Genomic DNA, 20,017 nt, shown 5'->3' on the forward strand with positions numbered 1-20,017 from the left:
TTGGCATGAAAGTATAATGTCATTCTTTTCCATATTAGATGTGCGTGTAATTCCGTTACCATGTAATTCCGTTACCACAATTACAGCAGAACTAAAGGAGATATTTCACAAAATGGTTTGTGAGTTTTTAGGGAGTCACATGTAGAGAAAAAATTTGTAAGGGGAGAAATAATCAGTGATTAGTTTGTTCAGGAGAAAACTTTTTTGAATTTTATAGTAACGGAATTTGTCAGTAGATTTGAAAAAAAATTCTCAAAAAGACATCATAATGAGAGCGACTGAATGCTTCATAAAATGCGATTGTTGCAGCAAAAGAAGAAAAATATGGAAGTATGGATAAAGTAGAGAGATATTTAAGTTGTTTCATTTGAAATTTTCATTTGATATTGTAAAATTTTAGATAAATACGATAAAAAGTCAAGGATTCCAAATTTGAAAGTATGTACAACAAAAACGAGGAAAGTTATTCGAAAAGGGTTTTTTGTTTCCGTAAATACAATTATCGGTCTGTATGGGAAACTTAAATTTCTGAGCATTTACTCTACTTTGAATTTTGCTGTTTTTGCCCCTCCCATACGGAATTGCCCATCTATTCAGAGCGGCATTACTGAAGCCTGCATCTAGTCAAGTTAGTAGTAAGACGGCTTTTCACTTTTTATGTCAATCACGTCTGTGTGACTGTGACTACGGTAGGACTCGGTGGAATTCACACAGTGAAAGCAAAAGCCAACGTATTCATGACCGATTTAACGGTTCAGCTACATTTTTATGGCGGCTACACGCAGGTGGATATTCAACACGGGATACAAAATGAGTGGCCGCTGGCCGCGTTGATAGGCAGGTGATTGCAATATAAAGGGTCTATAATACAGCAATTTTGTGCGGGGAATTTTCCAGTGGCCACTCTGAGCAGCTGGCCGCTATAGACAGGCGGCCGCTAAGACAGGATCGACTGTATGCAAGCTCTTGTGTGTATGCATGCGTGTTTATATGTGAAAAGAAACAACTCGGTTCTTACGCATTGTTCAAAACTTTATTACATGATACTTTGCAGTTTGGCCTTATCTCTATTGATGGAGAGGATTATTTCATCGAACCAGTTAATGCTTCGAGGCGAGCCTACTCTGAATCCATACCTCACATTTTTTACAAGCCTCGCTTGCCACCAAAGAGGCGAGGGGAAAGATCCACCGAGGAATCACACACGTTCTGTGCAACGAAAGGTAAGTAATCTCTTTCAGTTTTCTCAAAATGAAAGTAAAAAATATTTCGCTATCATAAATGTTGAATATCCATTGGAGATAAATATATGCAGCTATTCTAATCGAGTGGAAGAGAAGCTGTGGTATCAAAGTTACGTATATATGTGCATGAAGAGCTTGGTCGCAAAACGAGTTAAACCCCTTTTGTACACATTTTAAAGCAAGTTTATATCATCAGAGCGAAATGAAACATTTCCATTGAATCCTCACTTGTTGCATAAAACGGAATAGTCTTGAAGTTGTATTTAAAGGTATCCCACATTATCAAATTAACACAAATGGAGTTAACTCGTTTTGCAATTTAACTCTTAATATATATACATACATACATATTACTGTATACATGTACATGTATTTAGATATCGTTTCACAGTCTTGCATCACGGCTTTGTGTCAGTTTTAGTCATGTAAATTTCGTTAGTGACACAGAATGCAGATCAAAGTCTGAGAATATTTGTCCCCGGAATTTAGATGCTAGACAAAGTTTTCCATCGAGAAAAGAGTTCCAGGGACGTGGTCGTAGGTCGGTGAGCAGGGAGTGGACTGTAGAGGCGATGGTGGTCGTCGACCACACGATGACGGAGTACTACAGAGACCAGCACATCGAGACCTACGTATTAACGATCATGAACATGGTAAGCATATATTTGAGGATTTTCCGTTTTTCTCACATCTCGTCAGTTCAGTGCATACTTGACGGATTATCGATTATCAATGTCATTGAATGAATTTTCGATCAAAGTATCCACAAACGCATTATGAAATGTACGTTAAACCTTAAGAGATATTTTGAAAAGTAGTGTTTTTATACCACATTTTTCATTCCAATTAGAATTACAATCTCACCCTCTTTCCATGTGTTGATATGTATGTGTTAACAAGTTAAAAAACAAACAAACAAGTGACTTCGTAGACTCCATTTGCAAGCGAAATATAAATAGAAAGTTTTTCCTTTGTTGTTGAATTCACTCGTCTATGGAAATTTGATGTGATTTAAGAGATACCCTAACAACATGGCGAATTTACAATCATTTTGTTTTTTAAAATGATTCACATGTTCTGAGCAAGAGTAAAATTTGTCATAACTTCCTTCCTGTTCGAAAGAAATGACTTTTCTATTATTTCTAAAAGTCAATGCTCAGCATCTCAGGTCAGTATCAACTTAATGGTAAGCATTCAAGAGGTACCGCCTTTGTACCCGTCATACTATAAATTGAGAAATACCCTTCTAATCTTTTTTTTTTTCCAGGTTGCCAGCCATTATCATGAACCTAGCATAGGCAACTCCATAGATGTCGTTCTGGTCCGTTTGATTCTGTTAGAAGAAGAACAGGTGAGAACTTGGATTCGGGATGGCTGCTGCAGACCTGTTGAATCCTAGCACAACCACATAAAACTTCATATACATGTACATTTGTTTATGTCTTAGTATGTTCTGTTGTTATCGTTCTTGTGGGGGGGGGGGGGATGGATGTGTATTCTGAAAATTGTATGTATGAAGAAAATGTCATTGTCAACAACAACAACGAAAATCAATGAGCTCGCCTTAGTCTGATAGACCAGTTCGTTATTCCACTTTGACATGAGCAGAAAAGGTCATTTGTATCAACAGGCATCTTGGTTTGTTAATTCACGGAGATAAGCATCTGTAATGTGATGACTATACATGTGATCCTTATTTACATGGTGCTTGCCAGCACATCCACCTGACAGCAAACCTGGTATTTGGCAATATCAAAAGAAAAGGGTTGTTATTGCATTCAATACAAAACAATGAAATGGATTCCTGCTGAAATGTCAACTGATGGACTATTTTGGTTACCTGTCCTAAACTAAAGTTCATTCTTTGTTTGAATTCCATAAATTGTTACGTCGGGCAAGCTTTGAAAACAAGTGAAGTGCCCAACCAACTAAGAAAAAAGAAAGGTCATTTGTACCAATGTGTACATGAGCTAATTACGAACTTGCTTGTTATAGTCAATTCTGGATTATTATGTCCACATTGCTCTCTTTCTGTGATCTAAATGGGCATTATGTAGTATTAATATTCACTTCAATAACAGTTCATACCTCGCAAATCTAGACTTGCTACGTATGTCTATAAGCACACGGTATCCTTTCCTACCTGACCAGGATGACCTGGAGATCACCAATCATGCCGACCACACGCTAGATAGTTTCTGTAAGTGGCAACAGAAGTACAACCCCAAAGGCGATGACGATCCGCTTCATTACGACAATGCCATTCTCCTGACGAGGTGAATTTACGAACAAACTAATGCTAGCTAGCACTTTGAAATAATGCGCTGTTGCTCGGTGACATTCCAGTTAGTACTTATTCGTTTTATTTTGTTTTGCTTTTCCATTTTTCTTTGTTTTTTATTCTTTTACTTCTTTTGCCCTTTGTACATTGCTATTTTAGCTTTCATGATTATAGACCCCATTTACAGTGCAGGGCTTGGCCGAGCCCGGCCTCAGTTGCGGTACTCGGCCCCGCAATTTTGTCCGTTTACAGTGGAGGGCTCGGCCCGGGCTTTTAATTAAAACCTTTCAATATTTTGTCGTAGGATACGTCCAAATGAAGACTTAAATTGTACTTGTTCATGTTATTCTTGAAAACCCCTGCATGAATTTTCACCAAACCTGGCAGGTAGCATCCCTAGGGGGATATGATCTTGATTCCTTCAAATTGGCACCATACCCCACCTTGGAGGGGATCCAACCCACCACCATGAAGGAATCTTTAAAAATCTTCTCTTAAACCAGACGTGATAGAGCTAAATAGTACAATGAGTTAGTACATTGATGACTGTAGTTTCAAGTTTATTGTTGGTGGAATCAGGGGTGCCCCCCTTGGGACCCGGGGAGGGGTGGGATGGGTCCAAATAAGGACTTAACTTGTACGTAATATTCTTCTTGAAAACTCCTGGATTAATTTTCACCAAACTTGGCAGTTAACATACCTAGCAGTTAGAATCTCAATTTGTTCAACTGGGCACCATGTGATGGGATAGCAAGTGGATACGACGCTCCCAGCTTTCAGAGCTTTCAGAGCAAGAATGCATGAAAGGTGAACTTGCGATACTCAGGTGAGCGCGAGACTCCCTGGTCTCCTGTTAGTACTTTGAATGTGTCCTATCTCCACATCGGTATTTTCCCGGTATCCCGCGGTTACAAGCTTTGCTTTTGCGGTTCCCTCATATTTCACATGTTATGAGAATTGTCTTTTCTGTACATATAGGCCTATGCTGACACACTCGCTCCGTCTAAATGAGTCATAAGTAGCAAAAAATGAAATGGAAGTTATGCCTTTATATGAATTCTACAGACTCTTAGCTTTACAATGATATATAGTACGATCCAATTTCCACATCCCTAGAAAGATGTCAGTCTTTTTCCTAAAAGACGGAGAAAATCGCGCTCAAAGTTCAGGTTACGTTCAAGCTCACAGCCTATTTCTTTCCTCGGACGAAACAATAGCATTCCTGCTTAGCGGCGGCGTTTACGCTCCACGTACCGCACGCACTACCATATAAGGCGACAGCTTGGGTGGGTGTGTATGATAGTTATCCAATCACAGGACAGGTCTACTATTAACGATTCTGACCAATAGGGCAACCTGAATGTAAACTTCGGTGCGTTTTTGTCCGTGCCGCTGTACTAATGAGTCGGTACGCGTTGTGTGTCGGCTGCGGTGTAGTTTGCCGCAAGTTCACTCACATACAATAGGAAGCAGGAAAAAAAAAAAGAAAAAAGCACGCAATGCGTATCATGAAAAGCCTCTTTTTCAATACCAAAGGCGCTGATCGCTTCTTTCTCCTTCTATGTTGTTGTCAATGGGAAACTAAAGAGGATGCTTTTATAGCAAGTACAGTACCAATACCTAAATAGAGCCTGAGAAACACATTTTGTAGGCGGGGGTTCAAAAGGTATTGCCGTTTGATAGTGATAGTAAATTGAGTGAATAAACGATAGTCGTCTTTCGAGATTGTTTATTTGTGTGTACTTAAAAACCATCAAATTTTGCACATGGTCTTAATGTTCCAGGGCAATAAAAACAACGCACCACTACTGCCGTAACATTTTGAATTCCCACCATATTAGGCACATGTACTTATAATCGTTGCGTCCACAGTAATTATCGCTTGGTGCGCTTATCCATGCTGCACATACTATACGTATCACAAACAAACGCTGATGTATAGGCCGGCGACAGCTTCACGTTCGTTGGTTCCCAAGGATTGTATCAAACTTATGATTTTCATACTCGATCACTTTGTAATAAGATAAAGCACCAACATGAAGAATTATGGATTTATAGCCTAAACTAATGTTTGTTTTTTTTTACACCACATTTACAGTTACAGTTTTTTTCTGCATTTTAAAAGTTGAGTACAGATATACTGACTAATATTCGGAATCAATACGTAGGCCTTCATTTCCTTTTGTATTCACGAACCTAATTGGAATAACATTTTTTTTTTTGTGTGTGTGCTAACTTTCAGGTAAACGAACCATCGGAAAACGAACCTCATTTCATATCCGCATTTAATTGGCAATGTATAGAACGGCTGAAATTTGCTGAAAGTCGGTACACTTCGTTTTCAATTTCATTTCCGTTTCAAGCTGGGGAAGACTAGAAATTAGTATGTCTACTGCCAGGAGACATCAAGTTCACCAATATATACTCCTCATATAAACAGTCGCCATATTTTCGTGGTCGAAAAAAAAGTACACACACGGATAGAGAGGTTTCAAATTCGATGCATCATAATGTATTAGCTCATTGATAAAGTATCATAAATTTTGCGGCTTGATGGTTCGTTGAATTTAATTCTTTTCAGCGCCATTTGTGCGTCACATCGATCACCACTTCATGAAAATGTGGTGCATTTAATCATTTCAGATGCAACTCGCTGGTCGTGCACTCGATAGCCTTGCTCAGATCACTAGTATTGGGTAATTCTAAAGCCCTCGCCGCCCCGCAGCCGCGCGCACAATGCTTTATTTTGTCTTCGATGGGGTCAAGAGAGCAATGCTTCATTACCATAAGCCCTAATTAGCATACGTCCTAGCAACGAAGACGGAGTCTCGAATGGGCGAGAACAATAGGTGCGAAACGTAACGGAAAGACGAGCGTTTGAAAAAAATGCAACCGGAAAAAAAATTGTCTCAGAAAAACCGTGATTTAGGACACTTACACTCATTTTCCACACTGAAATTTTCCGTACAGATAGATAAAACATCAAGAAATCAAAATAATCCGTCATAAAAAAAGGAGAAATTGACCCGAATAGTGCTTCCCCCTCGTATTCGGCTCATTACGGGAAATCTCCCCATTCGACTTATGACTCATTTTGTCTGTAAAGATCTTCTCTTAAACCAGACGTGATAGAGCTACAATAGTACTATGAGTTAGTACATTGATGACTGTAGTTTCAAGTTTGTTGATGGTGGAATCAGGGGTGCCCCCTTCGGACCCGATGAGGGGGTGGGATGGGTCCAAATGAGGACTTAACTTGTACATGTTCTTCTTGAAAACCCCTGGATGAATTTTCACCAAACTTTGCAGTTAGCATACCTAGGAGTTAGAATCTCAATTTGTTCTATGTGTTCCAATCAACATGTTCCATGTGATGGGATAGCAAGTGGACACCATGCTCCCAGCTCTGAGAGCTGCTCCCGTCCCAAGTTACCAATGTTCTTAGATAAAGTCTACAACAATGCATTAGAGGTGAACTTGCAATACTAGGGTGCGCGCGAGACCGCCGGGTCTCTTGTTGGTACTTTGAATGTGTCCTATCTCCATTGTAAAACGAATTCACATCGGTATTTTTTCCCAGTAGCCGGTTACAAGCTTTGCGGTTCCCTCATATTTCACATGTTATGAGAATTGCCTTTTATGTACATAATGCTGACACACTTTAGATATTTTTATGTATCTTCCTCGCTTGTATTTTTTGTTTGTTTACTTAGTATATATATAATATATTGCCAGCAAAGCTTGCATAGAGACGTGGCTGTCTCTGGGCAAAACACCCCTTTAATTAAGCTTTCGGGCTTAGCCCTTCTTTGTTTGTTTGATAGATACTTTATTTTCTGCTGCAAATCAATATACATAAGTTACATAATCATGAACATGAAGGAAATATACAAAGTAAATTTAACACATAGTGTTATGTTTGTGGGTTCACTTCAGCCGAATAAAGACAGTTCAAAGTCATGATTTGAAGCCAATCACAAGAGTATGTCTGTACTCCTTTATTAGTTCAGTTGCAGTCCACTGTTATGTGTACAACACATATGGATATGTATCAGTGTACTGGCTATCATATAGTCTGTGTCTTCAGACCTTGTATGACTAGTCTACAACTCAGTCTCCTATATAACATTCCTCCCCCTTTAGATAATTATACCAGGTTTTTTTTTTTCAAACTGAAAATTCTCTAAATCAACATTTCACATATTCGTTACATTTCCCTCATTGCTTTGGTGAAAACAAGTATACAAAATATTTCTTCTAAACCAAAAACTTCTCCTTGCTTATAACCAATGGTTTCACTTGAACCACACTTTCTGATTAAAATCAATTTTCTTAAACACTGTACTTTAGTGTACTCATAACATAAAACATCTTTACAATTTTTTTTCATTGAGCTTAAGTTAACATACTCCTCATAATTGTATGTGTATCCTGATGTACAATCACAAAATCATTATACAAATGATATATATATTTTTCATCATACCATTAGTACCTGAAATCACTGAAATAAAACATAACTGTCACCTTTTCCTGGCAAAACTGAGACTGACTTCTCATAAGTGCAAATAATTGAATACAACATTAACTTTTTATCTTCTTTAACTTCGTAAACCATTAATCATTCACTTCCTTTCAACTTTTACCCATGTAACACATCAAAAGTTACACAACTCTTTGTACAACTCTTTTTACAGTAAAACTTAGTGTTTTTACTTGTACATAACATATTCATCAAATCTTTTGGGTGTTTTTGTGTTTCTGTTGGAAGTGCGTCTCTCTGTTTGGGGTGTGTGTGTCATGCGTGGCATGTCTGTATCTGTGGGTGAGGGGATTTCCTCCACGTTCCTGTCTGAGGGTGCTGCACTTGCGGGAGTTTCGTCAACCCGCTCTCCATCAGTACCTGGCGCTTCTATCGGCAACCCGATTAGCGGTTCCTCTGGTGGTTGAAATTCCTGTGTAGGCTGTGGGAGAGCATGTTCCTGTGCGGTGTACTTCCTTATCTGATCGATGTGGCGGCGCACCACTCTCCCATCATCAATCTCAACGTTACACATGACGGGATTGATGATTTCGGCGACTTTTCCATACAGCCATGTTGGGCCTGCATAGAAATTCTTTACCATCACGTGGTCACCAATACTGAAGATTCTCTCCTTCCTCCCTCGATCCCGTGTCTGCTTCATCAACGCTTGCTTTCGCCTCACCGACTTGTTGAGATCTGGCCGCATATTGCCAAGTCTCGTGCGGACTTTCCTCTTGAACATCAGTTCACTGGGTGACTTCCCCGTGGTTTTTTCTGAGGTGTAACACGATATCTCAGCAAGAACTTTTGCAGCTTCTTCTCCAGGTCAGGATCTGTTCCTTTCCTCATTCCTGCTTTGACAGTCTGCACAGCTCTTTCAGCTAATCCATTGCTGGATGGGTGTTTCGGGGGCGTTTGGATGTGGCAAATACCATTGTTTGTCATGAATGTGGCAAAGTCTTCCGACACAAATTGTGTACCGTTGTCGGTAACCACCGTCTCTGGAATGCCATGTGTGGCAAACACTCTTCTCAAGGCAGTCACTGTGGCTGTAGTTGTTGCTCGTTTTACTCGAACAGCTTCGATCCACTTGCTGTGAGCATCGACAATGATCAGGACATTCTCATCTCCGATGGTGGCATAATCACAGTGAATACGACTCCATGGCTTGTCAGGAAATTCCCATGGGTGGATAGGCGATGCAGCAGGGCTGTGTTGACTCTGCTGGCAACTTGGACAACTCTTCACTTGCTGTTCCAGTTGGCTGTCTATTTCTGGCCACCATACATAGGACCTAGCAAGAGCTTTCATCTTTACGATGCCTGGATGGGTGCTATGTAGCTCTTTGAGAATCTTTTCTCTCATGTCAGCATTGTTGGGTTTGACCACTCTTGCTCCCCACAGAATGATGTCATCTTCTACTGTCAACTCGTCTTTCTTGCAGGAGAACGCCTTTATTTCTTCAGGCAGATTCCTTGTGTTTGGCCACCCTTCCTGGATGTATCTCTTCACCTGCGTAAGAACTTTGTCTTTTCTGGTGGCGCTCTTCACTTCCTGAGCATTAACTGGGCTCGTTTCGATGTCAGTCAACAGGTTGATGCGTGCCCTTCGAGTTTCATCCAGCTCCGCCAGATCTGGATGATCCCATGAGCTTCCCTCTTCTGGGATAGGCAGGCGTGACAACGCATCAGCGTTTTGGTGATGTTTTCCGTCGCGATGAACAATGTCGTAGCTGTATGCTGACAGGATCATGTGCCATCTTGCCACTCGTGCGGACGCCATCGGACTTGCGGGCTTGTGCTCCCCAAAAAGTCCTATCAAGGGCTTATGGTCTGTGACAATTGTGAAGTGTCGGCCATGCAGCTGTTTGTGGAACCTTTTCAGCCCGAAAATGATTGACAGTCCTTCTTTCTCGTATTGAGCATAGTTCATCTCACTTGGCTTCAGTGTTCGAGATGCAAAGGCAACTGGGCGTTCCTCGCCATCTGCATCCACTTGGCTAATTACTGCACCGAGCCCATACGGGCTTGCGTCCGTCTGTAGCAGCAGCGGCTTTGAAGTGTCATAGTGTGTTAAGACACAGCTCTTCTCCAATAGATGCTTGGATCTTTGGAAGGCAGCTTCTTCCTTTTTTCCCCACTTGAACTTCGAGTCGGGCTTGCTGCTTCGTTTCCCATTGGCGTTTGACCTGTAGTCAGCCTTCAGCAGCTCAGTCAACGGCGCGATCTCCTGGGACAGATTGGGGATAAACTTTCGATAATATCCGAGCAATCCCAGATAGGCCTGAAGTTGACTCTGGTTGACTGGCCGTTCTGCTTGGCGTATGGCATCTACCTTGTCTTGTAGGGGACGAAGGCCATTCTTGTCCAGGTAGTGACCTAGATACTCTACTGAATCTTTCATCAGTGCACACTTTTCCTTCTTCAAGCGCAATCCATTGCTCTGTAGCCTGGATAGAACTGCCTCCAGATGTTTCAGGTGATCTTCATCAGTTTTTCCGCTGATGATTATGTCATCCAAGTAGGGCTTGCACATTGGGATATCTGCTAAGAGGCTTTCCATTGTCCTCTGGAACAAGGCTGGAGCACTTGCTATCCCAAAAGGCAATCTTGTGTACTCAAATAGACCTCTATGAGTGTTGATTGTCGTATACTTGCGAGCCTCCGGGTCTAACTCGATCTGATGGTAGGCATGGCTTAGATCTAGCGTAGAGAACTTTTCTCCACCTTCAAGTTCCTGTAGCAGATCTTCCAGTGTTGGCAGGGGGTACTGCTCTACCTTCAACATCTTGTTTGCTGTCAGCTTGAAATTACCGCAAATTCTCATACTCCCATCTGGCTTGGGTACTGCGATGATTGGGCAGGCGACATCTGCAGTCTTCACAGGCGTGATGATGCCTTCCTCCAACAATCCATCGATTGCGGCATCTATCTGCTTCTTGGCAGCATAGGAAACGGGGGCTGCTTTGTAGAAACTCCCTTTCTCTCCACCTTTTTGTGGGTGAACTTTTGCTTGGTATCCTTTGCAGCTTTCCAAGCTTGGTACAGTCAAATGTCTCTTTGTGTTTGTCAAGGATGTCCTGTAGGCTGCTCTGTACATTGTAGACAGTTCCATCATGGACTGGGACTTGGCTGTGCAGTTCAATACACGACTGCAACACTTCAGGGGCTTCCTGTATCCAATCTCTACCTAACAGGTTAACACCCTTCTCTACTACAAGGAGTGAGAGTTTCTTTGATGCTTGGCTGTTGTCAAACTCAACATCCACTTTAACTTCTCCAACGATTGGAACACTGCTGGCGATGTATGTCTTCAGAGACAGACGAGATCGAGTCAGTTCTCCTGGACTTCCCACTTTGCGATACACTCCGCTGGATATCATCGTCCATGGGCTACCAGTGTCTACTTCCATTTTTGTCTGATATCCGTTGAGCTTTACCTTGGCCTGGTAAGGCTCGCGATATCCTATCCTGTTTACTGTACCATCTTGGATATGACTCATCTTGTTCTCTGATTGTTCCTGTTCATCGGGAGAATCACTGTTACCATCATTGTTCATATGATGAGCTGCTTTTGTTTGCTTGTACTTCCGTACTCTGTCGCATTGACTCTTTGTGTGTCCAGTCTTGGCGCACTTGAAGCATGTTTCATCCTTGAAACGGCATGTCCATGGGGTATGGTAACCACCGCATCTCCAACATCTAGTTTTAGTGGAGCTTCCACTTGGGTTGCTTGGCTTTTTAAGTGTCTTTTTCACTTGCTTGGGCTGTCGTGAATTCTTGTCTTAGATCTTTCCGACAGTGGATTCGGGCGTTTTACTTAACACTTTCAGTCTCTCCACATCTTGGTTAGCAACTTCCATTGCTGTAGCTGTTTGAAGTGCTTTCTTCAACGTTAGCGATGGTTCACTCAGCAACTTGCGCTGGATACCAACATCTCGGCATCCCACCACTAGCCGATCTCGTATCAGGTTATCGAGTTCTTTGAAGTTGCAGCCTTCGCTTTGTTGTCTCAAGTTTGCAACAAACTGTGGAATTGTTTCGCCTGGCTTCTGGACAGTTGTATAGAACTTGTACCTCTGCACTATCTCGGTTGGTTTAGGCGAAAAGTGCGATTGCAGTGTCTCTTTGCACACTTCATATGTCTGCTCCGTTGGCTTGTTCGGTTGTAGCAGTGCCCTAAGTGTGTGATAATTCTTACAACCAACATTCGTCAAGAAAATTGCCCTTTTCTTTTCACTATCAGACACAGTATTAGCAGAAAACCAAGCCTCCAACAGCTCAATCCACTCATCATAGGTATATCCCTCTTCTAACTGGGGCACACTACCGATCATAGTCTGCGGGGTTGCCATAGTTAATTCACAGTGCATACATGAACAAGACTATTCTGCTTGTGCTACTATACATTACACGTTGCAGTGATATTGCCAATATCGCTTCGAGCACATTAAACGAATGTGTAGTAGGTATCTATACATGTATTAATGACCCGTGATTTCACTAGACCACTGCCAATTGTACAATTCGATTTAGTTCACAGTGCTTACAACTGCAACTACACACCGACTATAGGGCCTACCAATCAGCTCATAGACTTGTAGTGTACACGTACCCGGTACCACGTATCAACTTACAACCTGTAGGCCTATGCACTACCATTGGTATAGTACATTATGATTGATTGTACACACAGTATTTGTCTGGACCAATTACAAACAAGGCTTGGACCAATGTGAGCTGGTAGGCTACTTGGTTTAAACCAACCACGGTCTTGTATTTAAACTAGAACACCTTCAGTACTAGTTAGGCTGAGCTTTGGTCTAGTGTACTCAGTTTGGTCCTACTTTGACAGGGCTGGGACTAACTCTTGCCCACTTCATTCACTTGGGCTATAGGACTTGCATGGTCCTACATGACTAGGGCTAGAACTTTGCGGTCCTTTATTATGTGGGCTTACTGTTACCACTGGACTAGGACTAAATAGTCCTTTACGGGCTTACCACTTAGTCTTGCAATTGATGGACCAATTACTTATATATTTGGTCCTACTTTGGCTATCAAGCCTAAACTCAAGACTTAGCTACTCGACTTTAAATTGCTGAACCAAAAGCTTCGTATATTGTCCAACAAACTTACCAACTTGTGGCACTAGGCTGGTGTTGCATCTAGCATTATTTTATGGCTGTACCTGTAACAAAAGTTTACAACTTTGCATCCATGCAATAATAAATATCAAGCCATAGGGTGGTTCTGTAATTCTGGTTATAAAACAGTGTTCAACTGAGTCCATTGCTTCAGTTCATCAGTTAGAACTGCATGCTCTAACATTAGTCTATGTATGTTGCATGACTTGGCTGGGCTGGCTGGACCCGTGGTACCGGTACTAGGCTCGGCTGGTCCTAGGCTGGGCTGGGCTGGACCTAACAGCTGGGTCCTCGTTGCACTAGGCTCGGCTGGTCCTAGGCTGGGCTGGGCTTTGGCTGGGCTGGACCTTGCTGGGTCTTTGTTGCACTAGGCTCGGCTAGTCCTAGGCTGGGCTGGGCTTCGGCTGGGCTGGACCTTGCTGGGTCTTTGTTGCACTAGGCTCAGCTGGTCCTAGGGCTAGGCTGGGCTGGGCTTCGGCTGGGCTGGCCTTATAGCTGGGTCTTAGCCTTCCCAACTATAATGCTGGGCCAGGAACTGCTTTGGACCTCTGTGGACTTGGGCTTGGGCTGGCCCTTAGATTAGATCCAACTGTTAGACTAACCGTTGGAGTTAACAGACTACCATCTGCAAAGCGTCTCTGAACTAACAACTGTTACGCAAGTAGACACTCCAACGTTCCTAGGTAGATCATGTAAACTGGATTCTAGATCTAGCTTAATTAGGGTCTAGACTTCTTGTATCAACATAGAAAACCTACTGCAAAGCGTCCATAAGTTACTTAGAACCCTAAACCACTGTAGTGTCTATATATGAATGGATACTGTGTAGCCTTAATGTATCAAATGCTGCAAAGCGTTCATGACACAATCTCGTATAGCTGGGACTGTTCATAGGCCACCACTGACTGGATCACAAATTTCCCGTTGCACGATCCAATCTAAATCCATTCAAATCCACCTTTTCTCTTGGTCATCCACAAAAATGAGTTGTTCCAGGCAATTCTCTGAACAAATCCCGTCCTCGTCGCCAAAATTTGTTATGTTTGTGGGTTCACTTCAGCCGAATAAAGACAGTTCAAAGTCATGATTTGAAGCCAATCACAAGAGTATGTCTGTACTCCTTTATTAGTTCAGTTGCAGTCCACTGTTATGTGTACAACACATATGGATATGTATCAGTATACTGGCTATCATATAGTCTTTGTCTTCAGACCTTGTATGACTAGTCTACAACTCAGTCTCCTATATAACACATAGTCGTGTGACTTGCATAAACAACGATATAAAAGGAAATTAATGATATAATATACAGTATGCGTGTCTATGCAGCAGGGATTACAATAACAATTGTAGTTAAGAAGCGATTATGCACAAACTGAACCTCGGTGTAAAATCATACTAAACTTAACTAAACTTAATTCTATACATTCAAAAATGTACTAAATATAACAATGAATGCAAATCATACAAAATTACAAACATTTTTAACAATTGCAAATAACAAAACAAACATAATATTACTAAATACAATCACAAAACGAAACTTACTCTGTTACTGCTCGGTACGGTCTTATATCTTGTCTGTGTGACGATTGTAGCCGGGTGTATATTATATTTGTGTGTGTATGGGGGGTTCTGTACAGAGGCTCGTTCCCATTTATTCTATAATAAACTACAAATGCTATTTTTTGAAATATTCAACAACATAAAAAACTTTCAAAATTTAATAAAATTTCTACACATTAACACACTTGTTATTATACGTAGATGCGTATGGGTGCTATTCGTTATTCCGAAGGTTCGTTAATATCCGAAACGCACAAATTCCCTATACCTAGAGGTTCGTTAATCCGAACATTTGTGGCGTTATTCCGAATGTTCGTTATTCCGAAGGATCGTTAATCCGAAAATGAAATAGGGTTTGCTATTCCGAAGGCTCGTTTATCCGAAAATGAAATAGGGTTTGTTGTTCCGAAGGTTCGTTGATCCGAAATGAAATAGGGTCCGTAACGAAACTTCAGAATAACAAGCTTTGTTTCATTTTCGGATTAACAAACCTTCGGAATAACGAACCTTATTTCATTTTCGGATTAATGAACATTCGGAATAACAAACCTTATCACATTTTCGGATTAACGAACCTTCGGAATAACGAATCTTCGGAATAACTAACCTTCGGAATAACGAATCTTCCGAATAGCGAACCTTCGGAATAACGAACGTTCGGATTAACGAACGTTCGGAATAACAAACTGTAACCGATGCGCACACATACATACACATCCGCATACATAAAAATTCATACACATACCTACGTACATACCCCCACATTACTCTTTTTTTTCAATTCAACCTTCCAAATATATACCTCTACAAATTACAATTGATACATTATAGGGCTCACACCCATAAATATTTCCCCATAGGGATGTGTGTTAAAAATCAAATTTCAAAAAATTCTGTAAAATAGCTGGGAGAAATGAGGTATTTCAGTTTCACTAACCTGGATAAGTGAGATATACCCTTTCATCCATCAAATTTTCAGGGTGGATTCTTCCGTCCAAATTCTGTCCAGGGGTCCGCAAAGCCAGACTACGAGTTCTTGTCACTCAAAAAATCACCTATTTTCCGTACACGTACCCAATGAAATATAGTCCCCTCAAATTCCATCAGAAAAGCTTTCATCTTCCAACCAGAATGCAGATTGTAGAGGAATTCATACTCAATATCTACAGCTATTCAGTTTTTTTGCCAAACTACATCATTGATTTTTAATCAATTTTTTCCTTCATTTATTTTGGTATCTTTGGTACGAATCTGTGAAGGGGTCTGGGACATTCCATTGTATTTACGGGTGTGAACCCTATAGTTGAGGTCATATTTCTCATTTGACTTTTTAACATCATAAATGTGTTTTTGATGATATTTGCCCCTATATCATATGGGAAATTACACATTCAAGGGTTATAAAGCTTCTCAAAGGGACACCTTTGAAAATCATGCCCTTTGGGTTTAAAAAAAATAAATCTTGCAGTGTTGATCAGTTCTTCATAAGATGAATACATAGATGCAGGCAGTAATCCTTGTTTATGGGGGTGTCATCATTACCTTATTGCCTACAAAGTACTTTAAAAGACTTTGTTTTGTCAAACAGACTATAACTTTATGAATTTTGACCTGTTTTAGTGGTAGCCAAAACAAAAAAAATACATTAAAATAACACAGTCATTCAAAGTTGTGTGATACTGATGACTGCTATATACAAAGATCTAGTACCACAACAACATAATAAGAAAACAAATTGTAGCCAAGCAGATCTGACACAATAGATCAACATAAACCAGCAGAGCTTGTATGGGATGAATACTTCCCATAGACTTGTGTGCATTGCATGCATCCTCTATAGTTGAGGTCATATTTCTCATTTGACTTTTTAACATCATAAATGTGTTTTTGATGATATTTGCCCCTACATCATATGGGAAATTACACATTCAAGGGTTATAAAGCTTCTCAAATTGACACTTTTGAAAATCATGCCCTTTGGGTTTTTCTTTTTAAAATAAATCTTGCAGTGTTGATCAGTTCTTCATAAGATGAATACATAGATGCAGGCAGTAATCCTTGATTAAGGGGGTGTCATCATTACCTTATTGCCTACAAAATACTTTAAAAGACTTTGTTTTGTCAAACAGACTATAACTTTATGAATTTTGACCTGTTTTAGTGGTAGCCAAAACAAAAAAATACATTAAAATAACACAGTCATTCAAAGTTGTGTGATACTGATGACTGTTATATACAAAGATCTAGTACCACAACATAATAAGAAAACAAATTGTAGCCAAGCAGAGTTGAGGGGGGGGGGGTAGGAAGGAGAAGGGGGGGGGGGGAGGGAGGAAGAGATCTGACACAATAGATCAACATAAACCAGCAGAGCTTGTATGGGATGAATACTTCCCATAGACTTGTGTGCATTGCATGCATCCTCTATAGGGCTCACACCCATAAATATTTCCCCATAGGGATGTGTGTTAAAAATCAAATTTCAAAAAAATTCTGTAAAATAGCTGGGAGAAATGAGGTATTTCAGTTTCACTAACCTGGATAAGTGAGATATACCCTTTCATCCATCAAATTTTCAGGGTGGATTCTTCAGTCCAAATTCTGTCCAGGGGTCCGCAAAGCTAGACTACGAGTTCTTGTCACTCAAAAAATCACCTATTTTCCGTACACGTACCCAATGAAATATAGTCCCCTCAAATTCCACCAGAAAAGCTTTCATCTTCCAACCAGAATGCAGTTTGTAGAGGAATTCATACTCAATATCTACAGCTATTCAGTTTTTTTTTGCCAAACTACATCATTGATTTTTAATAATTTTTTCCTTCATTTATTTTGGTATCTTTGGTACGAATTTGTGAAGGGGTCTGGGACATTCCATTGTATTTACGGGTTTGAGCCCTATATATATATCTACATGCATTTACGCAAAATAAGAAGTATGCTAAAAGAAAGATATTATTCAGAGGGGTGAAGGCTCAGGTTTGAGTTTCTTCAGTTTGCCTCCCTCTACAAATGAAAATTTGTTAAGATCGCAACTGCTGATCTGTAAATTAACAAACATGTCGGAAAAAAGGAACCAGTGGGACTCGAACCTGTCATTTACTGCTTTCCGGGCAGCGACACTACCACCAGGCTGTCCCTGGTTGCCGGCAGTGACACGATGAACATGGAACAAATACCCAAGCTCCGAAATTCTGACATTGTTATGTTAAGAAGTCCAAGGCGGACAAGGCATAGGATAAATGAAAGAAAGATGTTATTCAGAGGGGTGAAGGCTCAGGTTTGAGTTTCTTCAGTTTGTCTCCCTCTCCAAATGAAAATTTGTTAAGATCGCAACTGCTGATCTGTAAATTAACAAACATGTCGGAAAAAAGGAACCAGTGGGACTCGAACCTGTCATCTACTGCTTTCCGGGCAGCGACACTACCACCAGGCTGTCCCTGGTTGCCGGCAGTGACACGATGAACATGGAACAAATACCCAAGCTCCGAAATTCCGACATTGTTATGTTAAGAAATCCAAGGCGGACAAGGCATAAATGAAAGAAATATATTATTCAGAGGGGTGAAGGCTCAGGTTTGAGTTTCTTCAGTTTGTCTCCCTCTCCAAATGAAAATTTGTTAAGATCGCAACTGCTGATCTGTAAATTAACAAACATGTCGGAAAAAAGGAACCAGTGGGACTCGAACCAGTAGATGACAGGTTGAAACAACAAGCTGAGGTCAACCTTGTGGAACAGACACCACAACACTCACAGTCGCTACCGCAATCACAACCATCTCCACAAGCAGCACAAAATGGTTCAACTAAAGACTATTTGTTCGCTCTAAGTCCATCAGATGAGAGTAATCAATTACTCAAAGCATCTGTGCTAATCAATGATGTCAAGACTACAGCTATCATTGACACAGGGTCGTCAGTGAACATTATGAGTCGAGAAACTCTGAACACCATGTGCAAGAAACAGATACCCCTCGAACCTACAGATAGACAAGTCTATGCATTTGGTGCCAACAGTTCAATCGATGTTCTGGGGAAAATCTCTCTGCAAGGAAGTCACAAAGCGCAGATAGAAACAGCTGTATTCTTCATTACAGAGCATAGTGGTCCTACACTGTTACATCTGAAGACTGCGAAAGAGCTCCTCATGATCGCTGTTACACACAATATTTGTGCCGCACCATCGGTCATCGACGAATTCAGTGATGGGTTTGTTGGGCTCGGCATGTTAGCAGGTGTTACATGCAAACTGCACGTAGATCCTTCCGTTACGCCTGTCACTCAGCCGCACCGCAGGATACTTTTTCACGACAGGCAACATGTCGAAGCTGAACTGAAATGTTTACAAGACTTTGACATCATTGAGCCTGTGCAGAGTTAGCCTATGCCATGGGTATCCCCAATTCGACTCTTGCCTAAAAAGCAACCAGGCAACATTCGCATCTGTGTGGACATGCGTGCAGTAAACAAAGCTATCGAAAGAGAACGGCATGTCACGCCAATAATCGATGACATCTTAGCTCAACTGAATGGTGCTACAGTGTTCAGTAAGCTGGTTCTAAATGCACGCTACCACCAGATTGAACTAGATCAAGCATCAAACATCATCTCACGGTCTTCTCCACCCATGTTGGGTTGTATTAGTATGAGCGGTTGAATTTTCAATTTCAATTTCAATTTCAATTTTATTTCCATTTCCACTGAATAAACAGGGAAAAATATATACAATATATTTACAGAACATATTTGTAACAATTTCAAAGAAAACATACAAGTGGTCACGAGTAACAACAGAAATCTTCTAAAGTATATACATAATATACATAATACAAAGATTAGAAAGGAAATGGAGGGTCCCACTAAAAAGCAAAGCTTGTAGGGTATGGGACCCTCGGAAAATACGTACACAAAATCAAAGAATCCAATGTCAACTGACATGAAATTAACTTAGGAAGGAAAAAAGAAAGAAAATGGAAAAAGAAGAAAAAAGACTATGGTACAACACACGCCATCGTGGACACAAGCATACTGTACTTCATGATGTAAACATGGTAATGCAATGATAAAACGATAAAACGCTCCCTGGTTTGATATTGCGATTGATTGGGTGCATATACCGGTATGAATGCATAGGAACGGATATAAAAAAGAGAAAGAGAATAGACTCACTGTTGTCTGGTACAATAAAAGAAATATCTGTGGAAAACTTATGTTAAACAGATTATTTTCTTTCAAAGATGATTTCTGTGTGATAT

The 20,017-nt window shown here is 40.7% G+C and overlaps 1 protein-coding gene across 1 annotated transcript in view; it reads left to right on the top strand.

The window, feature by feature from the left end:
- Positions 1-1,747: 1,747 nt before the first annotated feature.
- Positions 1,748-20,017, top strand: part of LOC140231076 (A disintegrin and metalloproteinase with thrombospondin motifs 7-like) — a 100,924-nt gene continuing 82,654 nt past the window's right edge. Inside the window, exons 1-3 of the mRNA XM_072311227.1 lie at positions 1,748-1,897; positions 2,512-2,595; positions 3,396-3,520. Of these exons, the coding sequence (XP_072167328.1) occupies positions 1,817-1,897; positions 2,512-2,595; positions 3,396-3,520 (290 nt within the window). The 5' untranslated portion in view covers positions 1,748-1,816. The remainder of the gene's footprint in view (positions 1,898-2,511; positions 2,596-3,395; positions 3,521-20,017) is intronic.

The sequence above is a fragment of the Diadema setosum genome, chromosome 7 (genome assembly GCF_964275005.1).
Source record: "Diadema setosum chromosome 7, eeDiaSeto1, whole genome shotgun sequence".
In the NCBI taxonomy this organism is placed as follows: Eukaryota; Metazoa; Echinodermata; class Echinoidea; order Diadematoida; family Diadematidae; genus Diadema; species Diadema setosum.